The following is a 24,030-nucleotide window of genomic DNA, read 5'->3' on the forward strand; positions in this document are numbered from 1 at the left end:
GTTCAGCCAGTTTTCCCAGCACCATTTACTGAATAGGTTCTCCTTTCCCCAGTGGTTGTTGTTGGAGGCTTTGTCAAAGATGAGTTGGTTGAGAAATTGACGCTTTGCTTCCAGAATCTCTATCCTATTCCGTTGGTCTACATGCCCATACTTGCACCAATACCAGGCTGTTTTGATTACTGTAGGCTTATAGTAAAGTTTGAAGTCTGGAAGTATGATACCTCCTCCTTTGTTTCTTTTGCTAAGGATTGTTTTGGCTATTCATGGTCGTTTATGTTTCCAAGTGAATTTCTGTATTGTCATTTCCAGGTCTGAGAAGAATGATGTTGGTAGCTTAATGGGTATTGTGTAGAATCTGTAGATTCCCTTTGGTAGGATGGACATTTTACCAATGTTGAATGTTCCCTGTCCATGTGCATGGAATATTTTTCCATTTGTTTGTGTCTTCTTGGATTTCTTTGAGCAGTGTTTTGTAGTTCTCATTGTAAAGGTCTTTCACTTCTCTTCTCTGGTTAGGAAGATTCCGAGGTATTTCGTTTTTGTTTTTGTTTTTGTTTTGTGGCTATTGTGAATGGATTGTGCTTTTAATTTGGGTCTCTACCTGCTTGTTGTTGGTGTATAGGAATACAACTGTCTTCTGCGCATTTATTTTGTACCATGAGATTTTTGCCAGAGTCCTTTATCAGTGCAAGCAGGTTTTTGACAGATTCTCTTGGATTTTCAAGATGTTGGACCATATCATTAGCAAAGAGGGATAACTTGACTTCCTCTTTTCCTATTTGGTTACCCATGATTTCCTTCTCTTGTCTAATTGCCCTAGCTAGGACTTCCAACACAATGTTGAACAAGAGAGGTGAGAATGGGCAGTCTTGTCTTGTTCCAGTTTTCAGGGGAAATGTTTACAGTTTCTGTCATTTAGCAGTATGTTAGCTGTGGGTTTATCATAGATGGCGTTTACTATTTTGAGGTATGTTCCTTCTGTACCTAGGTATTTGAGGGTTTTTATCAAGAAGCAATGCTGGATTTTATCAAAAGCTTTTTCTGCATCTAATGAGATAATCATGTGATTCTTGTTTTTACATCTGTTGTTGTCTTTAATGACACTTATTGTCTTGCGAATGTTGAACCAGCCCCTCATCCTGGGGATGAAGCCTACTTGGTCATGGTGGATGATTTTCGAGATGTGTTTTTGGATCCAATTTGCTAGAATCTTGTTGGAGATTTTTGCATCTATGTTCATAAGGGATATTGGCTTGTAGTTACTTTTTTTTTTTGAATTGGAGTCTCACTTGCCCAGACTGGAGTGCAGTGGCCGCTCCCGGCCACCACAGCCTCAATCTGCTGGGCTCCGGCGATCCTTCCGCCTCAGCCTTCCGAGTTGCTGGAACTACAGGCGCGTGCTACCACGCCCGGCTGATTTTTGATTTATTGTAGAGATGAGGTCTCGCCAAGTTGCCCAGGCGGGTCTTGAACCCTCAGGCTCAGGCAATCCACTCACCTCAGCCTCCCAAAGGCGTGGGATTACAGTCTGAGCCACCGAGCCCGGCTAGTTCCCTTTTTTTTGTTGGATCTTTACCTGGTTTAGGTATCAGTGTGATATTATCTTCGTAAAATGATTTGAGGAGAATTCCATATTTCTCAATTGCCTAGAATACTTTCAGTAGGATTGGTATGAATTCCTCTTTGTACATTTTGTAGAATTCTACTGGAAAGCCATCTGGTCCAGAGCTTTTTTTTTGTAGATAGTTTTTGTATGCAGAGTCAATTTCCGGTTGTTACTGGTCTATTTAGTGTCTCAATGTCTTGCTTCAATCTGGGGAGGATGTGTGATGTCAGAAAGTCCTCCATTTCATTTAGGTTATCAAGTTTGTTTCCATATAGGTATACATAGTAATCTCTGATAATCTTTTGTATTTCTTCGGGGTCCATGTGATTTGATCTTTTGTATTTCTGTTTGTGTTTATTTGGGCTTTTTCTCTCTTTTTCTTGGTCATTCTGGCTAGGGGAGGTGTAAGTCATAGTGCTGTGGTCATGCATTCAATGTTAATGAATCAACTATATGTTAAATAAGATATCTTTCAGCAGAAACACAGATAAAACAAGGTTATATATTACTTGGTTGAAGAAAATGTTTTAGGGGCTCACAGGAACCCAACCCTGGATATTCCCTAGGAGCAGTGCTTTAGTATTCATTAATTCAGTATTCACAGCTACTTCATACAATATAACTACCATGAATAACAAGATTTGACCATATTTGTTATATAATGGTACTAACATTGGTTACCATTGATTTTATTAGATTAATTTCATACCATGTATAACAGTGTTTTAAATTTTACTTTAAGCTGTGAAATTTATTTTGTGTTCATATTTATGATATATAGTCATATATTTTATATATTCACATATTTGTGAGTTGTGTATAAACTATATTAGGGCAAAAATGGCATTTAGAAGACTTTATTTTTGTCTTGTATATTCTGAAACAGTAAAATATTTAATATTTATATAGAATATAGTTCTGTATTCCTTGCTAACATCAACTGTGTTTTTTACCTTAGTAGGCTTCATTCAGTTTTGTCTAATTACCAACTTTAAAATATTTTTGTTTTTAAGAAATAACAGTTTCAAAGATAGAAATTGATTTTACTAAAAACTACAAGTAAATCATACATACTAATGCTGACCACTAAAAATATATATGTGTGTGTGTGTGTGTGTGTGTGTGTGTGTGTGTGTGTGAGATCTCACTCTCATGTTTTCACTCCCCTCCTCCCTCCCCTGTGTCTTTGTTTTAAAGAATTTTGACTTATCTTAGATTTATGGTATTTTTATGGAGACAGTCTGTCTTTCAGGACCTAATAGACTTATTGTGTATAGCTCTTAATGCTAATTGATTGGCTTTTGATACTTTTGCAGGAGTAATATCTTATTAGAATCAAATGGATGAATTAGCTAATTGTATTTAACATTTGAAAAGATAAGTGAAAAGACTCAAGTTGATTCAAAAGCGAAATGAGAAGAAAAGATAATTGGCATATTCTTCACATCTTTCCTCTGATCAACCACATATGAGACAAAACAAATTAGAGACTTGTCTTTGAGTAGGAAGCAGATGTGCTGAGCATATTCTTACTTCAGGTTTTTTTAAACTGTTTTATCTTTGGATACTGATTTTTTTCTAGAGGAGAGTGTCGGGGCTCCTAAAATGGAACTCATAACTTCAACTGTTGATTGAAGTCTTCTTGATGCCTAGCGCTTTATGCTATATTAATTCCAGAAAATGAATTTTATCTCCTTTTATCTTTAAGCAAGCTTTTACTCTTCTAACACAGAGTCTCTTTTAATTTAGCTTTTTGGGAAATGAGGGAAAATTGTTGACCAGGCTTTTCAGCTTCCTGGTTACTTGTCATTCAGCAACCGTATGGGCGAGTATTTGTCAGCTACCTTGTTCAAGGCATTTTGTAAAAAGCTATTTTATTTCTTGTTTTATTTTGTACAAATGTCTCTTCAGCCAAAAATTCTTTCTAATGGTTACTGGGTATTTGGCATTTGTTTTGCACTTTGTAATTTTACCTGAAGTGACTTTCTCGGTGTCTCTCACAGAAACCCTGAGAGTCATTGAAAATCATAATTTTGTAAATTGGGAAGCTGAGGCAGAGAGAGCTCTGAAGCTTGTTTCCTGGTTAGGATATTCAGCCTCTGCTTGTCACCTTTGTAAGAAGTTGACTTTTTCATTTTTGTTCATTTTCTTTCTTTTTAAAAAAATATCCTTGTCTTACTGCTATCAGGAATGATTTATATTTTGCAACAGCTGATATTTTTCTCCTGCAGAGATATTCCAATGCCCTTAGTCAGCTCAGGAGTAGAGCACGGTAACCTGAGAGAACTGGCACTTGCAAGAATGAAAGACCTTGGAATACAGGTAAGAGTAATATGGCTGTCAGACTGTCACTGTTAGGGGTGAAAAGTAGAAAACTGATGACCTCACACTTACAGACTAGGCTCAGGAGTCAGGTCAGAAAGCGTTCTCACGCTGAGGGTGTTCTCACGGTGTGACGTGCTGCGGCTGACGCCAGTGGTGGCAAAGGCTGCCTTCTGTCCCTCCACCCCTTCTGCTTTCTTCCACCTACTTAGGTCACCAACTATGTGCTCAACTCCCTTCTCTAAACAGGTTTTCTTTGGAAGTATCGAGTGTTCAGTTCTTGACTGAAGAATGAGACGTGATTCCTCCAAAGAAATCATGATCATTTGAAGAGACAAGAATTATGTGCATGAAAAAATTACCAAGAATGCTTTTGCCCCACCAAAACCTGTCTTCCTCACCCCCCCTTGCCCCACCCCCGTCTATTCAAGTCCCTTACTTGCTTCACAGATATTTACTAAGCACCTTCTCTCTGCTGGCCCTGAAAATACAGAGAACCCAGAAGTGTGCATTTAACAGTCTCTGTAAGTGATTCTTGAGTCATAGGAAGGTTTGAAGCTCAGTACCCTAGAAACTCCTTAGAACTGCTGAAGAGATGAGCCAGGAATGGTGTCGAGGCCAGGGCACTGGCTCCTGGGGTCTGCCTTCAGAGATTCTGAGTCAGTACGTTGGGATGGGGCCCCAGCACCTGCTTTTATCCAGCACTAGGCATGTGGTTCTTGTGTGCAGTTCAGACATGGACCACGCTTTGAAAGACATTGTTCTAAGGACTGCACATGGTGTTTGTGGGCCCACCTAAGCCCTTTTATTCTCTCACTCAAATTATCATGGAGAAAATTTTCCAGAGGATTTCTTGTCCAAAGGAGGGTTTGTGAACATTACTGGCTTATTCTACCCACCCCCCAAAAGTGAACAATTTTAGATTCTGGAAGAACAGCAAATACATTGACAACAATTAACAGCACCAAACAAGGTTGTGTGCCTGCTCTGCTCCCAGGCTCCAGCTGTCCTTGTTCTCGATCTCCTCTCGTCTCCTGGAATGCCACACCAAGGGACTGCCAGGCCTGGTTGTCCCGACAGTGTCATCATTATCTCCTTCTTTAGCCCTGCACCCCCCATAAGCCTTGCTAGCCTCTACTAACGTAAACTGGTATTGAGTCTACAGACTGGAATTCCATCGTAACCAAAAGACATGCGTTCCCACAGGCAAAGTCTTCAGCAGAAAATAAGCACACACCAATCTCTGCCTTTTAAAGAAGCAGACCAAAAAAAAAGAAAGAAAGAAAAAAGCAGCAGCACGCAAGTGTTCATTAAGAACATGTAACAATAATACATTCTCATGCCATGCCAGCTACTGTCTAGAACTACTGTAGCTAATGGACAATAGCTGCATTTAATAGAGTCATAATTATAGAGATTTGTGATCTTTATTTCTATGCAATTTTTATTAGAATTCATAGACTCTGCATCAGCAAAGTATTATCCTGGGCTGGTTCCTGGGGCATGGAAATAGCTTTATTTTTATAGAACTGAATAATGAGCTCTTATTTTTCTCATAGAATTCTATGCGTATATAGCATTCCTTCATAAATATACTGTTAGTAGCATACTTTATATGATTTCATCAAATTTCCTACCGTGATCTCACTGAAAGAAAATCTTAGAACCCTGAAAATAATGTTTATGGTTTGTCCTATAGGCAGAAAAATACCATAGGATATATAATTGAAAAATTATAAGAATTCATAACAATTAACAGGATTGTCTAATTATAAATGTCAGGTTATGTAGCACGCACACTGGGTTGTGGAATAGGATTAGGCGTTGCATCACAGGTGCTTGGCCGCACAGACAGAGCATTGCACTGGCCACATCTGCAGGCAGATATGCAAAGAGCCATTTGTGATTGTGGTTCAGGTTGTGTAATACTTGGCTCTAGGTTCCTTCCTTCTATCCTTTCATCTTCCTTTTTTTTTTTTTGAGTTGGAGTCTCACTCTGTTGCCCAGACTGGAGTGCAGTGACCACTCCCGGCCACTGAAGCCTCGCCCAGCTGGGCTCTGGAGATCCTTCCACCTCAGCCTTCCAAGTAGCTGGAACCACAGGCGCGCGCTACCATGCCTGGCTAATTTTTTTGATTTATCGTAGAGATGAGGTCTCACCAAGTTGCCCAGGCGGGTCTCAAACCCACGGGCTCAGGCAATCCACTCACCTCAGGCTCCCAAGGTGCAGGATTACAGGCTGAGCCGCTGAACCCGGCTTCCTTTCATCTTCCTTCCCTTCCTTCCTTTCTCCTTCCCTCCTCCCATTCTTTCTTCCACAGTGCCCGTCCCTGCAGAAAAAAAAGTATCTTCATCGTGCACTTTTTTTAACATTTCTAAAATGATACAACTATGTTGATTCGAAATCTGTTAACTACCACAAAAGGATGAAGGTTTTAAAAATTTAGGAATTTGCTTTTTACTCTTCTGTGAACATAGTTTGGGATTGTACTTTCAAATAGTTAGATCCCCTGAGCAAAACGATTTTTTAAATTTTATGACTTCCATTCTTTACCCTAAGGTTGTATTTATACTGGTCTCTTTTGAATTCTAAATTTATTTTAAAAGCAATACTATACTACTTCATACATTTCCATTCTGGTCTCCCCCATTTTCATATTGATTAAAGATAGTTTTACTTTTAAATTCAGCTCTTTTATCTCAATGTAAGTTATATCCAAACTAAATGTCAAGCCCGGGGTTTGGTAGAGAGTTAAATAAAAATGAGATTCATTGCCAGTTTTATATTTGATCCCCCCTCACCTTCTTTTTGGCAGTGTCGTGATGTGAGAACCAGAGAGGTCGGAATCCAAGAAATTCATCACAAAGTACGGCCATACCAGGTTAGTTTCTTTATCTTGTAGAATGGTTGGGTTCTGCTCTAAATCTTTGCCAAACCTGTACCCACGCCATCTTACGGATAGGACTGAGCCCTCGAAGTGAATAAAAGCAGGATTGGATAAAGATGTCAAACCAGGAAAGCCAAATATGAAGGGGGCTGAATTCTTTTTGTTTTTTTTTTTTAAATTAGTCTCACTCCATCGCCCAGGCTGGAGTGCAGTGGCACACTCAGCACCACCCTAGCATCAACCTGCTGGGCTCTAGTGATCCTTTCGTCTCAGCCTTCCAAGTAGCCAGAACTACAGGCGTGCACTACCACGCCCAGCTAAATTTTTTTGATGTATTGTAGAGATGAGATCTCACCAAGCCGGTCACAAACTCGTGGGCTGAGGCAATTGACTCGCCTCGACCTCCCAAAGTGCTGGGATTACAGGCTGAGCCGCTGAGCCTGGCCGGTAGTTGAATTCTTAAGAGCTAAATTAGGAAAACCAAGTCTGAACTTCATTCTAGATTCAGCACTATCCAATGGAATTTTCTTTGGAGTGTTCTATGATCTGAGCCATCCAATGTGGTAGCCACTAGTCACATGTAACTATTGAGCACTTAAAATGTAGCTAGTACAAATGAGGAACTGAATTTTTTATTTTATTTAATTGTAATTAATTCACATGTAAATAGTCACCTGTGACTACTGGCTACCTTCAGATAGAACATGGTATGATTTGCTTATCTCTTTGTGTGTAACTGTTAAACTATTGCCCATTGGTGATAATCAATTGAATATATCGCTCTTATCAACAGGGGTTTCACAAAAGCTAAGTGTAGTGCCTTAAGGCATTTATTGTGTGTAATGAATTAACATCTCTCTTATACATGTATGATGTCTATCTACGTGCCAGATTTTCTCTGCAGTTTGACTCTTACAGAACCCCATTTGAGAAAGGCTAGACTATATGATATCTGCGTTGATGTTTCTGTTCTCAGCATGAATTGTTGTTTAAGTGACATTTTTCACATTTAGGACCTCTTGAGAGAAAGGGTAGACCCAACACATTTTGCTGTATTCTTGTGCAGTCCAGTTATCTAGTAAGCATTAGGTTGAGAAGGAATATGTCTATCTGTCTGAATTGTTCACCTTGTTCTAGGTACGATCTGCCTATTTATAGAATGTGTCTGTGTGTGACCATGTCCCCGTGTGTATGCATGTATATGCATGTTCCTTTGTGTATGCATGTTGTTACATATGGTTTCTGTTTCTGCAAAGTACAAGGGTCATATTTAGCTACTCTCCAGTGATTGAATTGTCTCTTACATTTTCATCCCATAATTATGCATTATATTTTAAGTACCCTGTGAGATGCCATACTTCCTTAAAATTCCATCAAGGAACAAGTGACCAATATCACATTTTTCCCTCAAAGGCAGATTTCAGTGGAGGTAATAAGGACCAGCAAATGAAACCATTAAGTACCTGACAGTGTTGAGGCAAAGGGATGCTCCGAAGAGCTACCAGTGACATAATTTGTAATTTTCCATTAGTGACTCTTTATAGAGAGTTAAAGATTTAAATATGTGGAGCTGCATCTCTGTAAGAATCTCAAGGTTAATGAAGTTCAAATATTTGTGGAATTATACAGTTATTTTCCTTTTATAATTGTCCGTGAACAAGGCATGAACTTTTTTTAATCTTGGTGCTATTTGAGAGTAGGCAAGTAAAAAGAAGCATAATTAGTGATTAGTCATTCTTTATTCCTTAGTGTGGATATTAGCCTAAATACAGCTACCAAAATGAACTTGGTTCTTTAATTTGAAAAAAAATGCTTGTTTGTGGCTTTTTATTAAACAGATTGAATTGGTAAGGAGAGATTATGTTGCAAATGGTGGCTGGGAAACATTCTTGTCATATGAAGACCCAGATCAAGACATCTTGATTGGCCTCCTACGATTACGAAAGTGTTCAGAGGAAACCTTCCGTTTTGAACTGGGCGGAGGTGTCTCCATAGTCCGAGAGCTGCATGTATATGGAAGTGTAGTCCCTGTGAGCAGTCGGGATCCTACTAAGTTTCAACATCAGGTATCATATCTTCCATTCCTGTTTGGTTTGTGACTAAGAAATTGCCCTAGTAGAAAAAAGGGAAAAGGAATGGGTGAGGCGGGGAGGAAGAGATGGGGAAGGAGGAAAAAAGCACAGAAACAGAAGAGCCAATGTGTTAGCTATTCAGAGACGTTCTCTCCAGATTGTACCCTTTTGGTATGAGGCAGAAGGTGGGATGGACAAGCTAAGATTCAGTCAGCTGGAATGTTTCAGATTGAATCATGTGAAGTTGCTATTTTTTGAAAGTCAAAAATCATTTAATACTGGCAATTTAATATGGGTTAAGTTATTATGGAGTCCGATGATGTAAAAGCACTTGGGAAATATTAAAACACTTCATAAATGGAAACTATATTATGTAGTGGAACCCTGTTCTAACCCCCAAATAACCTAAATTAATAACTCACTTTTTATAATGTCAGGAAAATGTTAAAACCACTGATTGTAGGTATAGTGTAAGCCCTAAAATTGATGATTTAAGAATCGTGTCTGCTGTCTAAAGCCTTTAGAAAGTGAAGAGATGACTAATAAGTAAAAGACTTATTGTCCCAGACTTCATCACTTGGAGATTGCCTCAACTGTATCTGAAAGGTGGTAACATTTGAGAGAGAATTGTTCCCTTGCTGTGACTAGATGACATCGTCCACAAAATACCTTGTGGTGACTCTTGTTGGAAGTTTTACCGTTTTTAATTGTCTGCTACAGTGTACTTTTTGGCGTAATTGAATGGTTTCTTTTTCCTTATTCCCATTAATGGGCTTTTGTCACTCTTATTTTAACAGATTTTAGCAGCTACTCAATTATAGCCTTCTAGTTTTATAGACCCTTCTTACTGGACTTCCTTTCCTTCCTAATTCCCCGAACCCTTTTGTTGCTCCTTACAGGGATTTGGCATGCTGCTGATGGAGGAAGCAGAAAGAATCGCTAGAGAAGAACATGGATCTGGGAAAATAGCTGTTATATCAGGTAATGAATGGGGCAAGAGGAAGTTCATGATCCATTCCCATCTCGAACTTGGTACCAGAACAAAAACCGTCTTGGTACTCTCTTGCTCCTAGATATGATTATTATGTTCAAAATTGGGCCAAGCTGACTTGTAAAAAAAATGAACTCAAACACATAGAAAATTCACGAAAGCAGTTTGGTGGAATAGAACTTCTGAGCACTCCATCTCCGAGGGAGTCGGGACCAAGGATCCACTTCCTCTTTTCTTTATTGTCTTCACACTAGTCAGCATGGTCAAGTCATCTCTTGTGTTTTGTGCTCAGTGACTCTGCCTGGAAAAATGGAATTCGGTGGTACAGATCCAAGAAAAGTGTAAACCAATGTGGAGATTATTGCCATCGTTGTTCAGAACATTAAAATAGAGCCTCAGTTGCCAATACAAGATGTTTAAAGCAGAGTTCTTGCTCTTTAAATGTTGTTCTCAATGACTTTGTCCCTGGGGAACTGTATTCCCCTGTTTGGGAATGTAGCAGAGGGAGACATTTTCTCCAGCCGTCTTAGGGTCCCTGACTGCATCTGAAAATTAAACTGACAAAGACAGATTAACATGGGAAAAGCATACACGCTTATTTTATATAAATTATTTGCAGAACAAGGGAGCCTTTATAAGAAATTGAAGACCTGAAGAAACAGACCTGAGTGTTTTTATACTGGGTTTAATGAATATTGCAAAATCATGAGAAAATGTGATAGGACAAACGTATATGAGCTAAGGATAATAAACTAGGGAAAACTGAGCTAGGCCTGTTCATTCAGATTCCTCTCGGCACCCCTCCATCTTCAGATAAAAGGGTGTTACTTCCTTCTGGTATTGGGAGATGACCTCCCACATGAAGGCCTCATGATCTGCTTCAGGGAGAAGGACGAGGAGGGTCAGAAGGTCCTTCCCGCACTTGCCGTTTTCTTAGATACCTTCACCTTAAAATGTTATTTGCCCAGGCACCACATTTTAGGGTAGTGTGTTGTGAATCCCATCAGGAGATTCCCCTTTTCTAGGGTATCAGATAATTGGGAAAGTGGGCATGAAAGGAAATTCTGGTACAATGTGTGTGGGTGGAGCAGGAAATAACGGATACACCCTTTCACTTCTACTTTCTCCCTTTTTCTTCTACTCTTCAGCAGTGGATCCTTGTAAAAATTATCTTCCCAGTAGGAAACTAACAAGGTGAAAGCTATGATTAAAATTTAGGTTATTTTTCCTCCAGCATTTGTTTGTTTTCCGGTTGACTTCTAAATTCCCAAAGCTAAAATACACCTTCTGAGAAAATAATGTTTTCTAAAAATGGAAGTTGAAGAGAGGTTTAGAAAAATAATCAATAAGTTGTTGCTGATCCACAAATCAATACCCATGCTCAGGTTTTAATATTATAATTATGAAATGTAATGACTCAGGCTCACTTAATCATTTAGTCCAGTTGAGGTCTTTGGCAGTTATCCAGACAGATTAATAAAGCCTTTTTTTTTTTAGGTTGTCTAACTGTATATTGTTTTCTCTATTATCTTTAATTCCACAAAGAAGAGGTAACTTAAGTGAGGCTCATCTGATATATACTGATATCTGTAATAAAATATGTTTACCTCTCACATTTTTAACCTGTGGTTGACCAGAAGTACTTAGAAGGGTCCAGACCGACTTAGTACCCACTCTGTACATGCATTGTGTAGATTGATAACATCTGAAATTTCCATCGCCAGAGCACTGTCAGTATTTTCAGTAAAGTGCTTCTGAAACTTTAATGTGCTTACAGATCACCTGGAGATCTTGCTAACATGCAAATTCTGTCTCAGTAGGTTTGGGGGTGCCTAAGAGCCTCCATTTCTAGCCAGTTACCAGTGTATGCTGATTGTCTTCAGACTACACTTTGGGTGGCAAGGTGTTCTGTTCTCTTCCAAATGTCATATTATCTTCCCAATCATTAAGATAATAACCCAACTGTCTGATCATGGCAGTGCTACACTCCTGAAGTCTGATCTACAGCTACTTGATTTTCCGGTGTCTGTGGGAACCTAATCAATTGTAAAACTGATCAGCATCCACATTCTGTCACTGCTCTACATTATTCCATTTGCCTTCATGATATCTATCTCTTGTTAGAAATGTTGCATGCAGACAGGGCCCTGACTTGCTAAGCTCATACCCAATTGCTCATAAGGGCCTCGGTTTCTGCTTTTTATGAGCATAATGTCCTTGTGAGTAGAAATCAGCATCTGGCCTCTTTCTATCTAGCATTTTGTCATAATTTAAATTATAGCTCCATTTCAGATCATCTGCATGTAGAATTTCTAAAATAACAGGAAGAGACTACCACAGTTCTAGATAGGGGGTTTCTTTTGGCCAGTGGATTTCTGTGGGAACAACCCTGGAAGGTCTTCTTGGAATTAAAGTGAGTTCTTCTGGAGGAAGGATGCAGTAAGCATTGCATCTTGTCACTCTGTCCTAAAGCTTCACCATTACTCTCTATAGGGATAACCACATGGGCCTTGACTTTGACTCAAGCTCTGGTCACCTTTCAAATGAAAAAACCAAGGGCATTTGCTCTGTGGATGACGCATCTTATTTCTCCAATTTAGTAATATATTACTCTTCTGTTTAAGTTTCTGAATCAGACTCCTGGGAAGTCCATTATTCAGAACTTCAAGGAGGACAGATGTAAAGTGTTTTATTATTATTATATGTTTTTTAATGTTAGCTTTTTCTACCATGTTTGTTCATTATTACTTTCATTTTTTCTGATTTGAGAACAATGATATATACATATTTTTTCACAATTTTGCCATCATTTAGTTAGACTCTTCAATAAACCATTTCCCTATATATGTGAACAATTTGAGACCATAAAAAATAACAGAAAAGATTGACCTTGCTTTGCCTCCGCTATCCACATGGTAGCCTCTGCAGTCATGTTCCAGTCAGACACTTCCATCATTCACTATATACCTGAAGAAATAAAAAATGTCCTGTCCACATCCTTGCTTTGACAGATAACTCAGCAAATATGATTAGTATGAGAAAACACTGTCTTTAGACACATGAGCATGTGTTTTAATTGGGTTTTTTGTCAGATGTCAAACAGTTCTTCTCCATAATTTGGGCCTTAGAATGAAAACCTCTTTATGATAGATACTTCTAGTGTTTGTGGGCTGCATTTTATTAATACTTTTTTAGATGAGCTAGGAAGACATACTGGTAGGAATGGGCAGTTGGACAGGATTGCTTTCCTACTTTGCCAGTAGCTCTCCTTGTGATCTATAATAATTTCACTCGATTTCCATGAGCCTCTTTTCCTCATTAAATGTAAGTGGGTTAGGTTATCTTTTACAGTTTTAACTGTCTACAATTCTGCCCCTTAGTATCTTAGCTTCTTTAGTTCTTAATGTGACCAATTACATTTTATTGATTAAATTTTAGGTAGATCCTTTTCTGACACCACATTAGGAGACCCTTTAATTTTATTAATCATTGATCTCAGTCTCATTGTAGGTTGGGTGTTTGATGATGAAAATTATTACGTATCCCATAGGTAATAAATCCTTTCCATGACTTATGAATGTATACTGACGTCAGTCACAACTGGTGATACTTTGTGACCTGAGTGTCCTGTATTTTTTTTTTTTCTATCTTCAGTTTGCAACTCCATCCTTGTTCTAGGTCTGTAGGCTTTTGTGTAAGTCATACACAGTGATGGCCTAGATATTCTGTCCTGGCATAGCTAGTAGCTTGAGCAAGGGAGAGACAGAATCATTTATCATTTTGGTTACTCTTACTGTAAGAGGAATGCATCTGTGTGGAATTTTTAAAAATTGCATTCTAATTCATTATGACATTCCTTCATCTTGCCAGCAGATTTTCTGTGTGACTTGGATTTATAATCTTTTATTCTGCCTCTAGACAATATGATTAACTACACAGTAGATCTGATTTGAATTGCTATCAGAAACACTCTGGGTATTCTTTTTTCCCCTCTTAAAAAACAAATTGTTTTTGTATCCATATTACCTCAATATTTTATAGGTGACTATCTTTTTAAAAAGATTACGACTACCTTTAGAGCTACTTGAGAAAATTGAAAACTTTCTTGTTTATCAAACTCAAATGAAGCACTTTCTTAGAAAGAGAGGCTTCTAAGTTTATTCATTCTATTTGTTTTACATAGAGTTTTCAAAGTGCATGTAATACAGTAAACTGTAATTTAAACTTAACCATGAATTCTAAGTGTGAAAAATTAAAGCAAAAATAAAGCATTGAGCTTCATCAGCATCAAAATCACTGTGTGCTAAGAAAGCAAAAGAAATGTGAGGTGTTGCCCTGCTCTCCAGGAATGTTCCGTTGGGCTGGCAACTAACTCAGTCTTTACCTCCTTGATGTCCTTAACTGCAGAGGAAGGTAGGTTTTTCGCCCTACCTAGACTCCAGATTATTTCTCAGCTCAGAGTAATTGCTTCAGAGTAAGAAAATAATCTTTTATTACTTATAAAATCAGTGAATCAGTGTTATGAGGTCAGCCAGTTTGTGAAATAATGTGGAGGCAAGAAATAATAGCTCATTGCTGCTAAATATCTAAGCATTTAATTAGTCCCTATTAAATCTAAGTGCTTTAGTATCTTTCACCAGCTTACCCATAATTCTTCTATCAACACACGTCTGTTTAAAGTTAACAAATTGTTATTTACTTAAAAACCATGATTTTTATCTACTTGAATGATCAGCATTCTTTCCTTTAAAAATGTTGAAATGAAGCAGTTTTTCTCTTCCCTCTCTTATGGTATAAAGTGCAGAAATGATACTGGAGAAGCTAGCCACAACATTTGAAATGCCATCACTAATAATCACCATGGAAACTGGAGATCTCTGATGTCACACTGCCCGTACCATTTCCAAAAGGGCAAATACAGCTGTCGATAGTCACTATTTAAAAAGCCATTTAACGCCCCCAAGAGAATGAGTTTTTTCTTTTGGCAATTTTGGCTAGGTATCAGATCCAATCATGTTACTGTTTCAGTTTGCCAAGCTAATTGCGATGCAGCAAGACAAACAGCTATTCCCCAACCCCCCCGACTACCTTCGTCATGAGCAGTATTCTGTTTGTGTTCTTCCAAGTAGAAAATTAATATGGCCATTGGCCAAGAATTGTACAAGGCTGATGGATCACACAGTGATGATGAGAAAGGAGGAAAATGTCTGAATGGTTGATGACAGAAGTCACTGAAGTCAGAGACTGGTAGCCATTTTGTTTAAATCGATGAAAAAGCCAAAGACAAGTGGAAAGGAGAAGAATTTAAATGTGGGGTGATTAAACGAGTCACTATGGAGATGAGATCATTCTTAATCATGGTGCTCAGAGTTACCTGACCCTAAAGTTATATCACAGTCTCCGCTAGTCGAAAAAAGTCGGTGTGCCTGTGCCTTATGTAATCCAACATGGCTTCCTAGGACGGAAATTAATGGTCTTGTACCCCAGAGCCACTGATTAATAAAATTATATGTGGGCAGAAAACAGCAGTTGTCTTGCTTCACTAAACTACAAATGGTGAGATTTACTTCCTGGACCTGAGAAACTTTGCTTGTATTCCAGGCTACTGTGCATGTTCCTCAGTTTCAGGTGAGGATTGTTTTATTCTCTGCATTATAATCTAGCTGAAAAGAAGGATACATTTGTAGCTAGGTCTGTCCGATAATGGACTGCTAATCCTTACCGAAGTGCCTGGAAAAGCTTTCTTCATTGTGCGTGGCTATTTGCTAATGGACACAGAAAGTCTGCCAAATGCAAACCAGTGTGTGCCACATGTTCATGTGTTCATATAGAACTTATCAGAAAGGAAGGGGAAAGATTGTATGCCCTTTTGTACTTTCTCCTTCAGTCCGTTACGTCATTTATCTTTTTAATAAATTATTCCCTAAGTGACCTCTAATTAGATGCACATTTTCTGAGTTCTGTGTAGTCCTCTGTTCTATTTTGGTATTCTGTCTGTGGTAATGCTTTTTGTGTGTGTGTGCATGTTCCAATAGGATTTTCTTATCATTATTAGCATCTTTCTTTTTAAAGACAATAGATGCAACATAAAGTATTGCTTTACTGAAGACCTCTGTTCATTTCAGTATCATTATTAACAGACTAGCATTGATGACATAGAATACTACTTTGCTAGATAAGGAATTAGGTGTTTGCTAATCGGTGTCTGTATTGCAGCTATACTGTATTGCATAGCTTCTCAAATATCTTTATTCCATGACTTGACATTTATTTGTTTGTAGGTTAATCGGGTGCCATTTTGTAGTATGTTGCATATCAAGTGCATTAGGCCATTTCTTACTTGGCATCACTTGATTATATTAATTACTACATGTTTCAGGTATTCCCAAATAATATTCCCACTAATGAGTTTCCACTGTTTGGATCTTATAGGCAACTGAACTTTTTGTGAAGTTCCCCAGGCAGAAGCTGGTGACACTGGTTTTTAGTGGTTTATTGACACTTGAAGAACAGCATTTGGCAAATACTAATTGCTAATCCCAGGTCCATACTGTGTAGCCTTTTGTGTTTCAGAAACGTGCACATTAAAGTCTGAAAGGCTAACCTTGCTAATGTAGACATACTATATACTTAGGGACTTCTCCCCACTCCTGTTTCTCTTAGTTTATGGATATAGAAAATGGTAGTTGCATACTTTTGCTTAGGAGAAGGAACAGAGTTATATCATGTGACTTCTAATAATATTCCTGAAAGATCTGGGAGCTTTGAGGTATATGACTGCTTTTGTTATAAATAAAGTTGGACACTTCATAAACTTTTTTCTATGGAAGGAAATCCTCTCCAGAAAGTGGTCTGGCCTATACTACTCTCTACTAGCTGTCTATCAAGAAGTCTTTTTTAATAGCTTGTGGCAATGTTAACTCCTTATCAATATAACTTCGTAGAATAGTATTGTTATTTTCTCTAAATATTTGACATTGCCTTAATTCAGTCAGTTCGATAAAGCTTTTCTATTTTAGGTCTTTTAGAGGCAGGGTTTGGCATATTCTTCTCCTTGGGTGTGAGCAGATATTACTGAATAAGGCTGAAAAATATTGGTGCTGTCTTTCTTAGCAGCAGCCAACATACGGTTTTATAGAGACCTTTTGTTTAGGGATTTCTGATTCCAACAGGATACATGCAGGAAATTTTTTGGTTTTGTCCTAAGCTGTTGTCTCTAACATCTCGCATTTCTAAGACTGTAGCTGTTGCATTTAGGATTTTAGATTGTGGGGCTATGGGACAGTCTTCTCCCTAAGCTGCCCGCTATCCAGTTTGTGAGTTACCGACTTTTATTCTTTGTTCTTTACTTTGGTATTATCTTGGTATAACCTTTGCAAAATGTATAGAAGAAACTTTAGGCTGCTTGATAGCAGACTCTCCTGAGGTGTTCTCTGTATTTCCAAGGTGCTGGAGAATAATGTATTCATGGATTGTATTAATGACTTGCAAAAGTCAACTACATTGAAGAGCTAAGATTAATCATGGATAACCTTTGTTTGTTAGCTTTGTAGGGCCTTTTTTTTTTTAACAGAACAGGAAAAAAAATTATCTCTCAAAGATTTAGGCTGATTGGTTCATTTTCAAACTTTCAGAATAAAGACCTTTCCCCAATTTTCATATCAGTGTGCATTGTTGAAGGGTGAAATATTGCCATCCTCCCAGGAGATCAATGAGATGTAGTAAAGTCTCATTTCAATAGCAAATGAATGAAACTAATTAATATATTTTCTTGTATTAGTGCTGCTAAGCATATATCAAGCACTCACTAGTTGATTAATTAAGCCCAGTAGTAATTAAAACATTCCTTAATTTGTTTCTATTTCACTGATTTTTGTATTAAGTGATCATCATTTCAATCTTTTGCGTCTAATCAAAAAAATCAGAGATTTAAGTTTTAAAGGCTACACTCAGCATATTCTTACTCTCTTTTCAATCAACAGGTGTGTGATAGGCCTCGGTTTTAATTCAGTCCAATGACACATTACTAGCAGTAAAGGACAGCTTTGTGTCCTAACAAGGAGGTGCCAAAGAACAGCAATGCCCCTCCAGATAGCTAAATAATCTTGCTTCAGACAAGACAATGTCTAAATTCCTTAGCCATTTATGACGCCAAAGTTTCTTCTTTCCCTGAAGAATTGTAGGAGATCGAACGTTTCAATTTCCAGATTCCTAATACATACTGAGTAGATATTTGATGAATTAAACTTCCTTTATATTTTTTCCTCTAGTGAATCACATTAATAATTCCATGTTCTTTCTTTCCCCAGTTGGGGTCACAACCCAGATTCTCCTGTTTTCCCATTGACATGAAAACTGATGTAGTTCCCCTTTTAAACAAGCATTTTCATTGTAAAAGTTTACTATAAACTATAATAGACAGACAGGAAAGTTCCTAAAATGTTAAACAATGAATTGCTTAATCACTGCCTACATGTCTTAGTTCTTTCAGGTTTCTGTAATAAATACCTTAGATTGGATCATTTATAAACAAGAGAAATTTATTTTTAACAGTTCTGGAGGCCTTGTGACCTAATCACCTCTTAAAGGCTCCACCTCTTAATGCTTTTGCGTTGGGGGTTCAGTTTTAACATATGGTGCTTGAGACCACAGCACTGTGATCCCTCCTCAGGCCAAGAACACAACGGCACCCAAGAGGTGCCTCTGCTGACCTTTCCCTACCGTAATCCCTTCGCTCTCTGGCTTTCCTCTTTTCCCCAGCATCCTGACTCTTCTGATATTTTCTTCCTTACTTGTCTTTATATTTCACAACCTAATTTTGCATCCCTTAATATTGGCTTTGTTGTTTTTAATCTTGAGTGAGCAGAATCATTTTGGGTTATGGCTGCTTTTGCTCAGCGTTAGTGTGAGATCGAGCCGCAATGAATAGCTTCAGTTCATTCCCTTTCATTGATACGTAGGATCCCATTACATGGATATCCCACAGTTTATCAGTCTTAACTCTTACTGGGTATTTGGGTGGTTTTCAGTGTAGAATATTCTTATGAATATTCTTGTAGATGTATTCTGGGGCACATAGGCACATATTTTTGTAGAATATATATATAGGAATAGAATTGCTGTGTTATAGAGAGTACATAGGCTTAGAGGGAAGATTCTGCCAAGTGGTTCTGTAAAGTACTTCCACCAATTTTCACTCTCACCAAGAATGTATGAGTTTCTGTTGTCCCAGTCTGATGAGTATGTAGCGGCATTTGTTTGTGGTTTTAATTTGCATTTCATGGTAACTCATGAAGTTGACTACTTTTTCATGTTTACTGGCCATTTAGATAACCTCTTTCCTGAAGTCTGTGTGTATGTGTACGTGTGTATGCCTGTGAGAGAGTTTTCCTAAAATCCACATATTATTATCGTTATTATTGTATACAATCAGTATGAATTTAGATTTACTGGTATAGTTGGCCCTTGAACAGTTGGTTTGAGCAGCCGGTCTACTTGTACTCTTATTACTTTCAACCAATTATAGATTGAAAACACAGTGTTCTCAGGATGTGAAGCCCACATATACAGAGGGCAGGCTACAGGACTTGAGTATACTCAAATTGTCATATACTCAGAAGGTTCTGGAACCATTCCCCCACACATACTGAGGGATACTGTATGTTTACTACTGTCTTTGCTCTTCAAGCCTTTCTGCATCTCTAAATTAGCTTATTCCTTTTCGTTTATATATAGGAGTCCATCATATGATATTCCACAATTTTTCTGTTTTACTATCAATGGATATTTGGGTAGTTTGCAAACTTTTTGTTTTATACCTTTTGTTTTTCTAATTTATTTAGTATCTGTTGATAGCAAATTATTCTAATTTTGATTGTATAAAAATGTTTTTATTTGGCTTCATTCTTAAAGGAAGTTTTCACTAGATATAGAATTCTGGGTTTGCAGTTTTTTTTCTTTCAATACTTTCCACTGTTTCCTGGCTTTTTAGCGTTGCAGATTGCAGTTAAAAAAAACCAGCTGTTTGTCTTTGAGGATATCCCTCAGGCTACTTTTATGACTTTTTTAAAAATTTTGGTTTTTTCAGACTTTGTTTTTCTCTAGTTTTTCTATGGTGTTTCTAAGTATGGCTTTATCCTGCTTGGGCTTCCTTAGGCTTCTTTAACCAGTGAATTGATTTTTTTTTTCAGCCTTATCTCATATATTGACTCTATCTCATTCTTTCTCACCTCTCTTCCTGGCAGGGTTCCCCAACCCCCTACTGTCCAGTTATTCCATGGCCTATTAGGAAGTGGGCCGCACAGCAGGTAGTGAGCAGCGGGTGAGCCAGCAAAGCTTCATCTGTCTTTGCAGCGCTCCCTATTTGCATTACCGCCTGAGCTCTGTCTTCTGTCAGATCAGTGGTGGCATTAGATTCTCATAGGAGGGCAAACCCTATTGTGAAGTACATATGCGAGGGATCTAGGTTGCGCCCGCTCCTTATGAGAATCTGATGCCTGATGATCTGAGATAGAGCTGAAGCAGTGATGTTAGTGTTGGGGAACAGATACAGATTACAGATTAGTGGTGAGGTTTGACTGCACAGAGACCATAATAAATCAATTGCTTGCAGACTCATCAAAACCCTATCTGTGAGTGGAAAGTGAGTTGATGTACTTTAGTTGTACACCTGCATCTGGTAGCAGGCTTTAAGTCAGAATCTGACACTTATTTTAGTCTTTGCATGGCCCACTCATTATTTCACTTACCACTTCTGGCCATGCCTCTTTTTTTATGGTGAGTTGTATATCACCATATTTTGCAATGTAATTTTAGAAATAAAGTTCACTGTAAATGTTATACTCTTGAATCATCCTGAAATCACTCCACTCCCCCTACCCCCATCTGTGAAAAAAATTGTCTTCCTGAAACCAGTTCCTGATGCTAAAAAGGTTGGGGACTTGTTGGAGACCCGCTCCGATCTTGGAGGGAAGGGTTAGGACCCGCACCGGAGAATCTGGACGGCGAGAAGAGACCACTCGGAGGCAGTTCTTCTGGGAACAGTCTGATCAGGACTGAAGCCAAATTTTATTTGGACCTTTTCCAACTTATATACCATTTTCTATACCCTCCAGCAGTGTGATAATCACTTGCTGGGGGCATACAATTTCCGTGCCTTACAAACTATGCATCACAAGACCATCACGAGATTTGCAAGTTCCAAGCAAACAATTCGAATTCCATGACGCCTGTCGTGCTTCCATTAAGGTCACAGGTGCACAATTTCAATACAAATCGTTCAAAGTGTTTTCCATAATGTTCAATAAATCATTCATATTATACTCTTTGTTCTAAACCCTGATTAATACAAAAACTTTCTAAGTTAACTCTAAGTTTACTGACTCCTAATATTTTTAACGATTAATATTATCAATTTAACACTATACTATAATCTATAAGTTTACTTAAATGACTTAGCTGTTAGTTATACTATTAACCTATTATGATTTAACGTAATGCCTTATAATTCAGTTAAAACTTATTCTTAAACTACCAAACTTTACTATAATTCATATGAGTTTCATATGTCTAAACTTTAATTTTTATATAATCTGATGATTGACCTTTAATACTATGCTATATCCTATTAAGCTAATACCTCATCATTAATTCTTTCATAAATCTTATAGTAACTATTATATTTGAATAATGTAGCAAAAGGAAACAAAACAGCAAGCATAAATTTACGCAACTATGAGTGTATATGCATATATTTTATCCTAACAAGTCTACTCTAAAAATCAAATAGTAGCTGTCACACTCTTGAACAAGGAAATGCAGGTTTTCCAAGATGGCGGCCATGGGCTGAAGCAGACAGAGTTTCGGTAATTAACGAAACAAAAGAAAACATTCTGCCTGGCTAGGGGCAGAGTGACAAAACTATTATGGTAATTTAGTTTCTAATCTTAGACCTAGGGGAAACAGCTTTCGGGAACAAGAGCTGACTACCCAGTCTACCAGGAAATAGAAGTTAAAAAATATCTAGAAAGAAGTAAAACTTAGAAAGACAGAGAAAAATAATTCTGCTGTGCATCAGGTATATTGGTATTTACTTATAAGTTTTACTGCCATGTATGCACACTGGTCACTAATCACACGCCAATATTATAGATATAACTGATATCCTATGTCAGAGACGATCTTCCAGATGGGCCTTTACAGGCCTCAGCCATGTAGCTATAGATGTTGGCTCCCAACAGGGACTGTTGTCCTACACAAAAATTCCACTCTTGTTACATTTTAAATAAATTACTGCGGGGAGAGCCTCTTGCATGCAATACCTGGTACATATTTAAATCCTCAAAAAGGTTGTCTGCCTCCTCTAGCTTTAAACTTTATAGTCACTCAACTAGCAACGGTTTCTCTCTCTCTCTCTCCCTCCCTCCCCCTCTCTCCCCCCCACCCCCCCGCTTTTGACATGGAGTTAGTCAGAATCACAAGCTTATAGCATCCAGGTTCATTTCCTGTGCTTGCTTTATTTTCTCTTTTAAAGGAAAGGTTCCCTTGTTTTTAGCGTTCTAAGCTTTACTCTGGTGTTGAATTTATCCCCTTAGAACACAGATTTAGTGACTTGGAAGATCAAGGAGTTATTTTTTCAACCAATTCAGGTACTTCACTCCGTTTACTCTGTTTGCCTAATCCCTATAATTGCTCTCTAAAATAGAATCACAGCAGAATTTAAGTAAGCATCTGGGTTTGTTCCATTTTTATTTTGGTTCTTTTTAATGTTTTATGATTTTACTTCCCATTTCTGTTAAAAAGTACTGAGCAACCCATAATTAACCTGTTCTTATAGCCAGTGGCCAAGGCAGGTGGCATGTGTATTTTATGTGATTTCCTTTCTTTCCTGAAGACTTAGAATCTGTGTCTTGAGCCCGATGGCACACCTCTTTGAAAGAGGGAGACGGAGTCAGAAAGCAGAGTTCCTTCCCATTGTGAGGGGCTTGAGGTAGGGGACATTTGGTTCCGGAAGAGTCTCCGAGAGGGCTCACCGTCTCCTCTGGGTGGGAGATTCACAGGAAAGCCGGGCGCCCTTGGCAGCCAGCCTAGAGCAACAGCCAGAGACTGCTTCTGGGAAAGGGGTTTTCCCACTGAGTGTGAACCACCCTGCCCCTCTCATCCGTCCATGGGCAAGCAGTGTCCTCTGCCTTGAGCTTCGCCCCTTTCCCTGGGTCTGCAGTTGACCTAAAGGCACAACTGACACCCTTTTAGCAGCTTCATGCGTAACATTTACAGTAAAGCTTATGCACACATTTAAAAATTGGTTTTCTCCTCTCAAAAGAGGTGTATGTCCTGGAGCAGAGGCAGAGGCTGGGGAGGTCACCACAGAGGCCGGTCACTAGGTTGCAGCCTCAGAATATCCCTGGAGGTACTTTGTAGGGTCTTTTTCACCTTATCTCTTTTCATCATCGTAGCTGGAAGAGTGGTGCAGAGAAGAACACTTGCCCTGCCTGCAGAGTAGGGCAAAAGCCTTCATGCTGTGGGTAAATTCTGGTCAAAGATAGGCTCACTTGGAACCTAAAATAATGCCAGCATTTGGCCCCCTCACTCCTCCCATCTGTAATGCTCTGCTAACGACTGCTGGCTCTGTAGCAGGGCACCCTGAGGATGGCTGCATGGAGCAGTTGAACTCCATTTCCCAGCCCAGGGATTTGGCAGAAACCCATGCAGGTTTCGGGCAGAGAACTCAGCTCCTCGTACAGCCTGCAGGCCTCTCCACGAGGGGAGGCAGCAGCAGGCAGGCTAAGCGCTGGGCGACAGCCCAGACAGCCCGCACGTCATCCCGGGTGGCTGGCTGACGTCAGCTCCGCAGGGTAATTGCTTTTTCTTCGCTGCCTAACAAAGGGGAAGTTCCAATGACGAGGACTTTCGAGGAGACCAGAGCAGAGGGAGGTCTTCACCCAGCCCAGGTGGTGGCATGTTCCCTCTAAGCTGGCTAAGTGCAGGTGGAATGCCTTTGCCAGCCTGTTCTATGGATCGTAGAAATGGGGAAATCTCTGAAGAAACACCAGACACTAAGAAATACAGATGGGAAATATTTTTAGATGTTTAGATGAGCAGAACTTAGAGTCCAAACTGGCTGGAGGTCAAGCTTCCTCCCCGGAATACTTA

At 38.8% G+C, this 24,030-nt stretch overlaps 1 protein-coding gene across 9 annotated transcripts in view; it reads left to right on the forward strand.

Annotated features, from left to right (window-relative positions):
* Nucleotides 1-24,030, forward strand: part of ELP3 (elongator acetyltransferase complex subunit 3) — a 98,650-nt gene that overhangs the window by 67,975 nt on the left and 6,645 nt on the right. For 6 of the 9 annotated variants that reach the window (XM_008066506.1, XM_008066508.1, XM_021716817.1 and 3 more), the window contains 4 exons: nucleotides 3,838-3,928; nucleotides 6,745-6,810; nucleotides 8,655-8,882; nucleotides 9,788-9,869. In XM_008066506.1, the coding sequence (XP_008064697.1) occupies nucleotides 3,838-3,928; nucleotides 6,745-6,810; nucleotides 8,655-8,882; nucleotides 9,788-9,869 (467 nt within the window). Of the gene's footprint in view, nucleotides 1-3,837; nucleotides 3,929-6,744; nucleotides 6,811-8,654; nucleotides 8,883-9,787; nucleotides 10,181-24,030 lie in introns of those variants that run through there. The other 3 variants (XM_008066505.1, XM_008066504.1, XM_008066507.1) reach the window with 1 other exon arrangement.

The sequence above is a fragment of the Carlito syrichta genome, unplaced genomic scaffold, assembly GCF_000164805.1.
Source record: "Carlito syrichta isolate Samal-C Ts95f unplaced genomic scaffold, Tarsius_syrichta-2.0.1 Scaffold308976, whole genome shotgun sequence".
Classification (NCBI taxonomy): domain Eukaryota; kingdom Metazoa; phylum Chordata; class Mammalia; order Primates; family Tarsiidae; genus Carlito; species Carlito syrichta.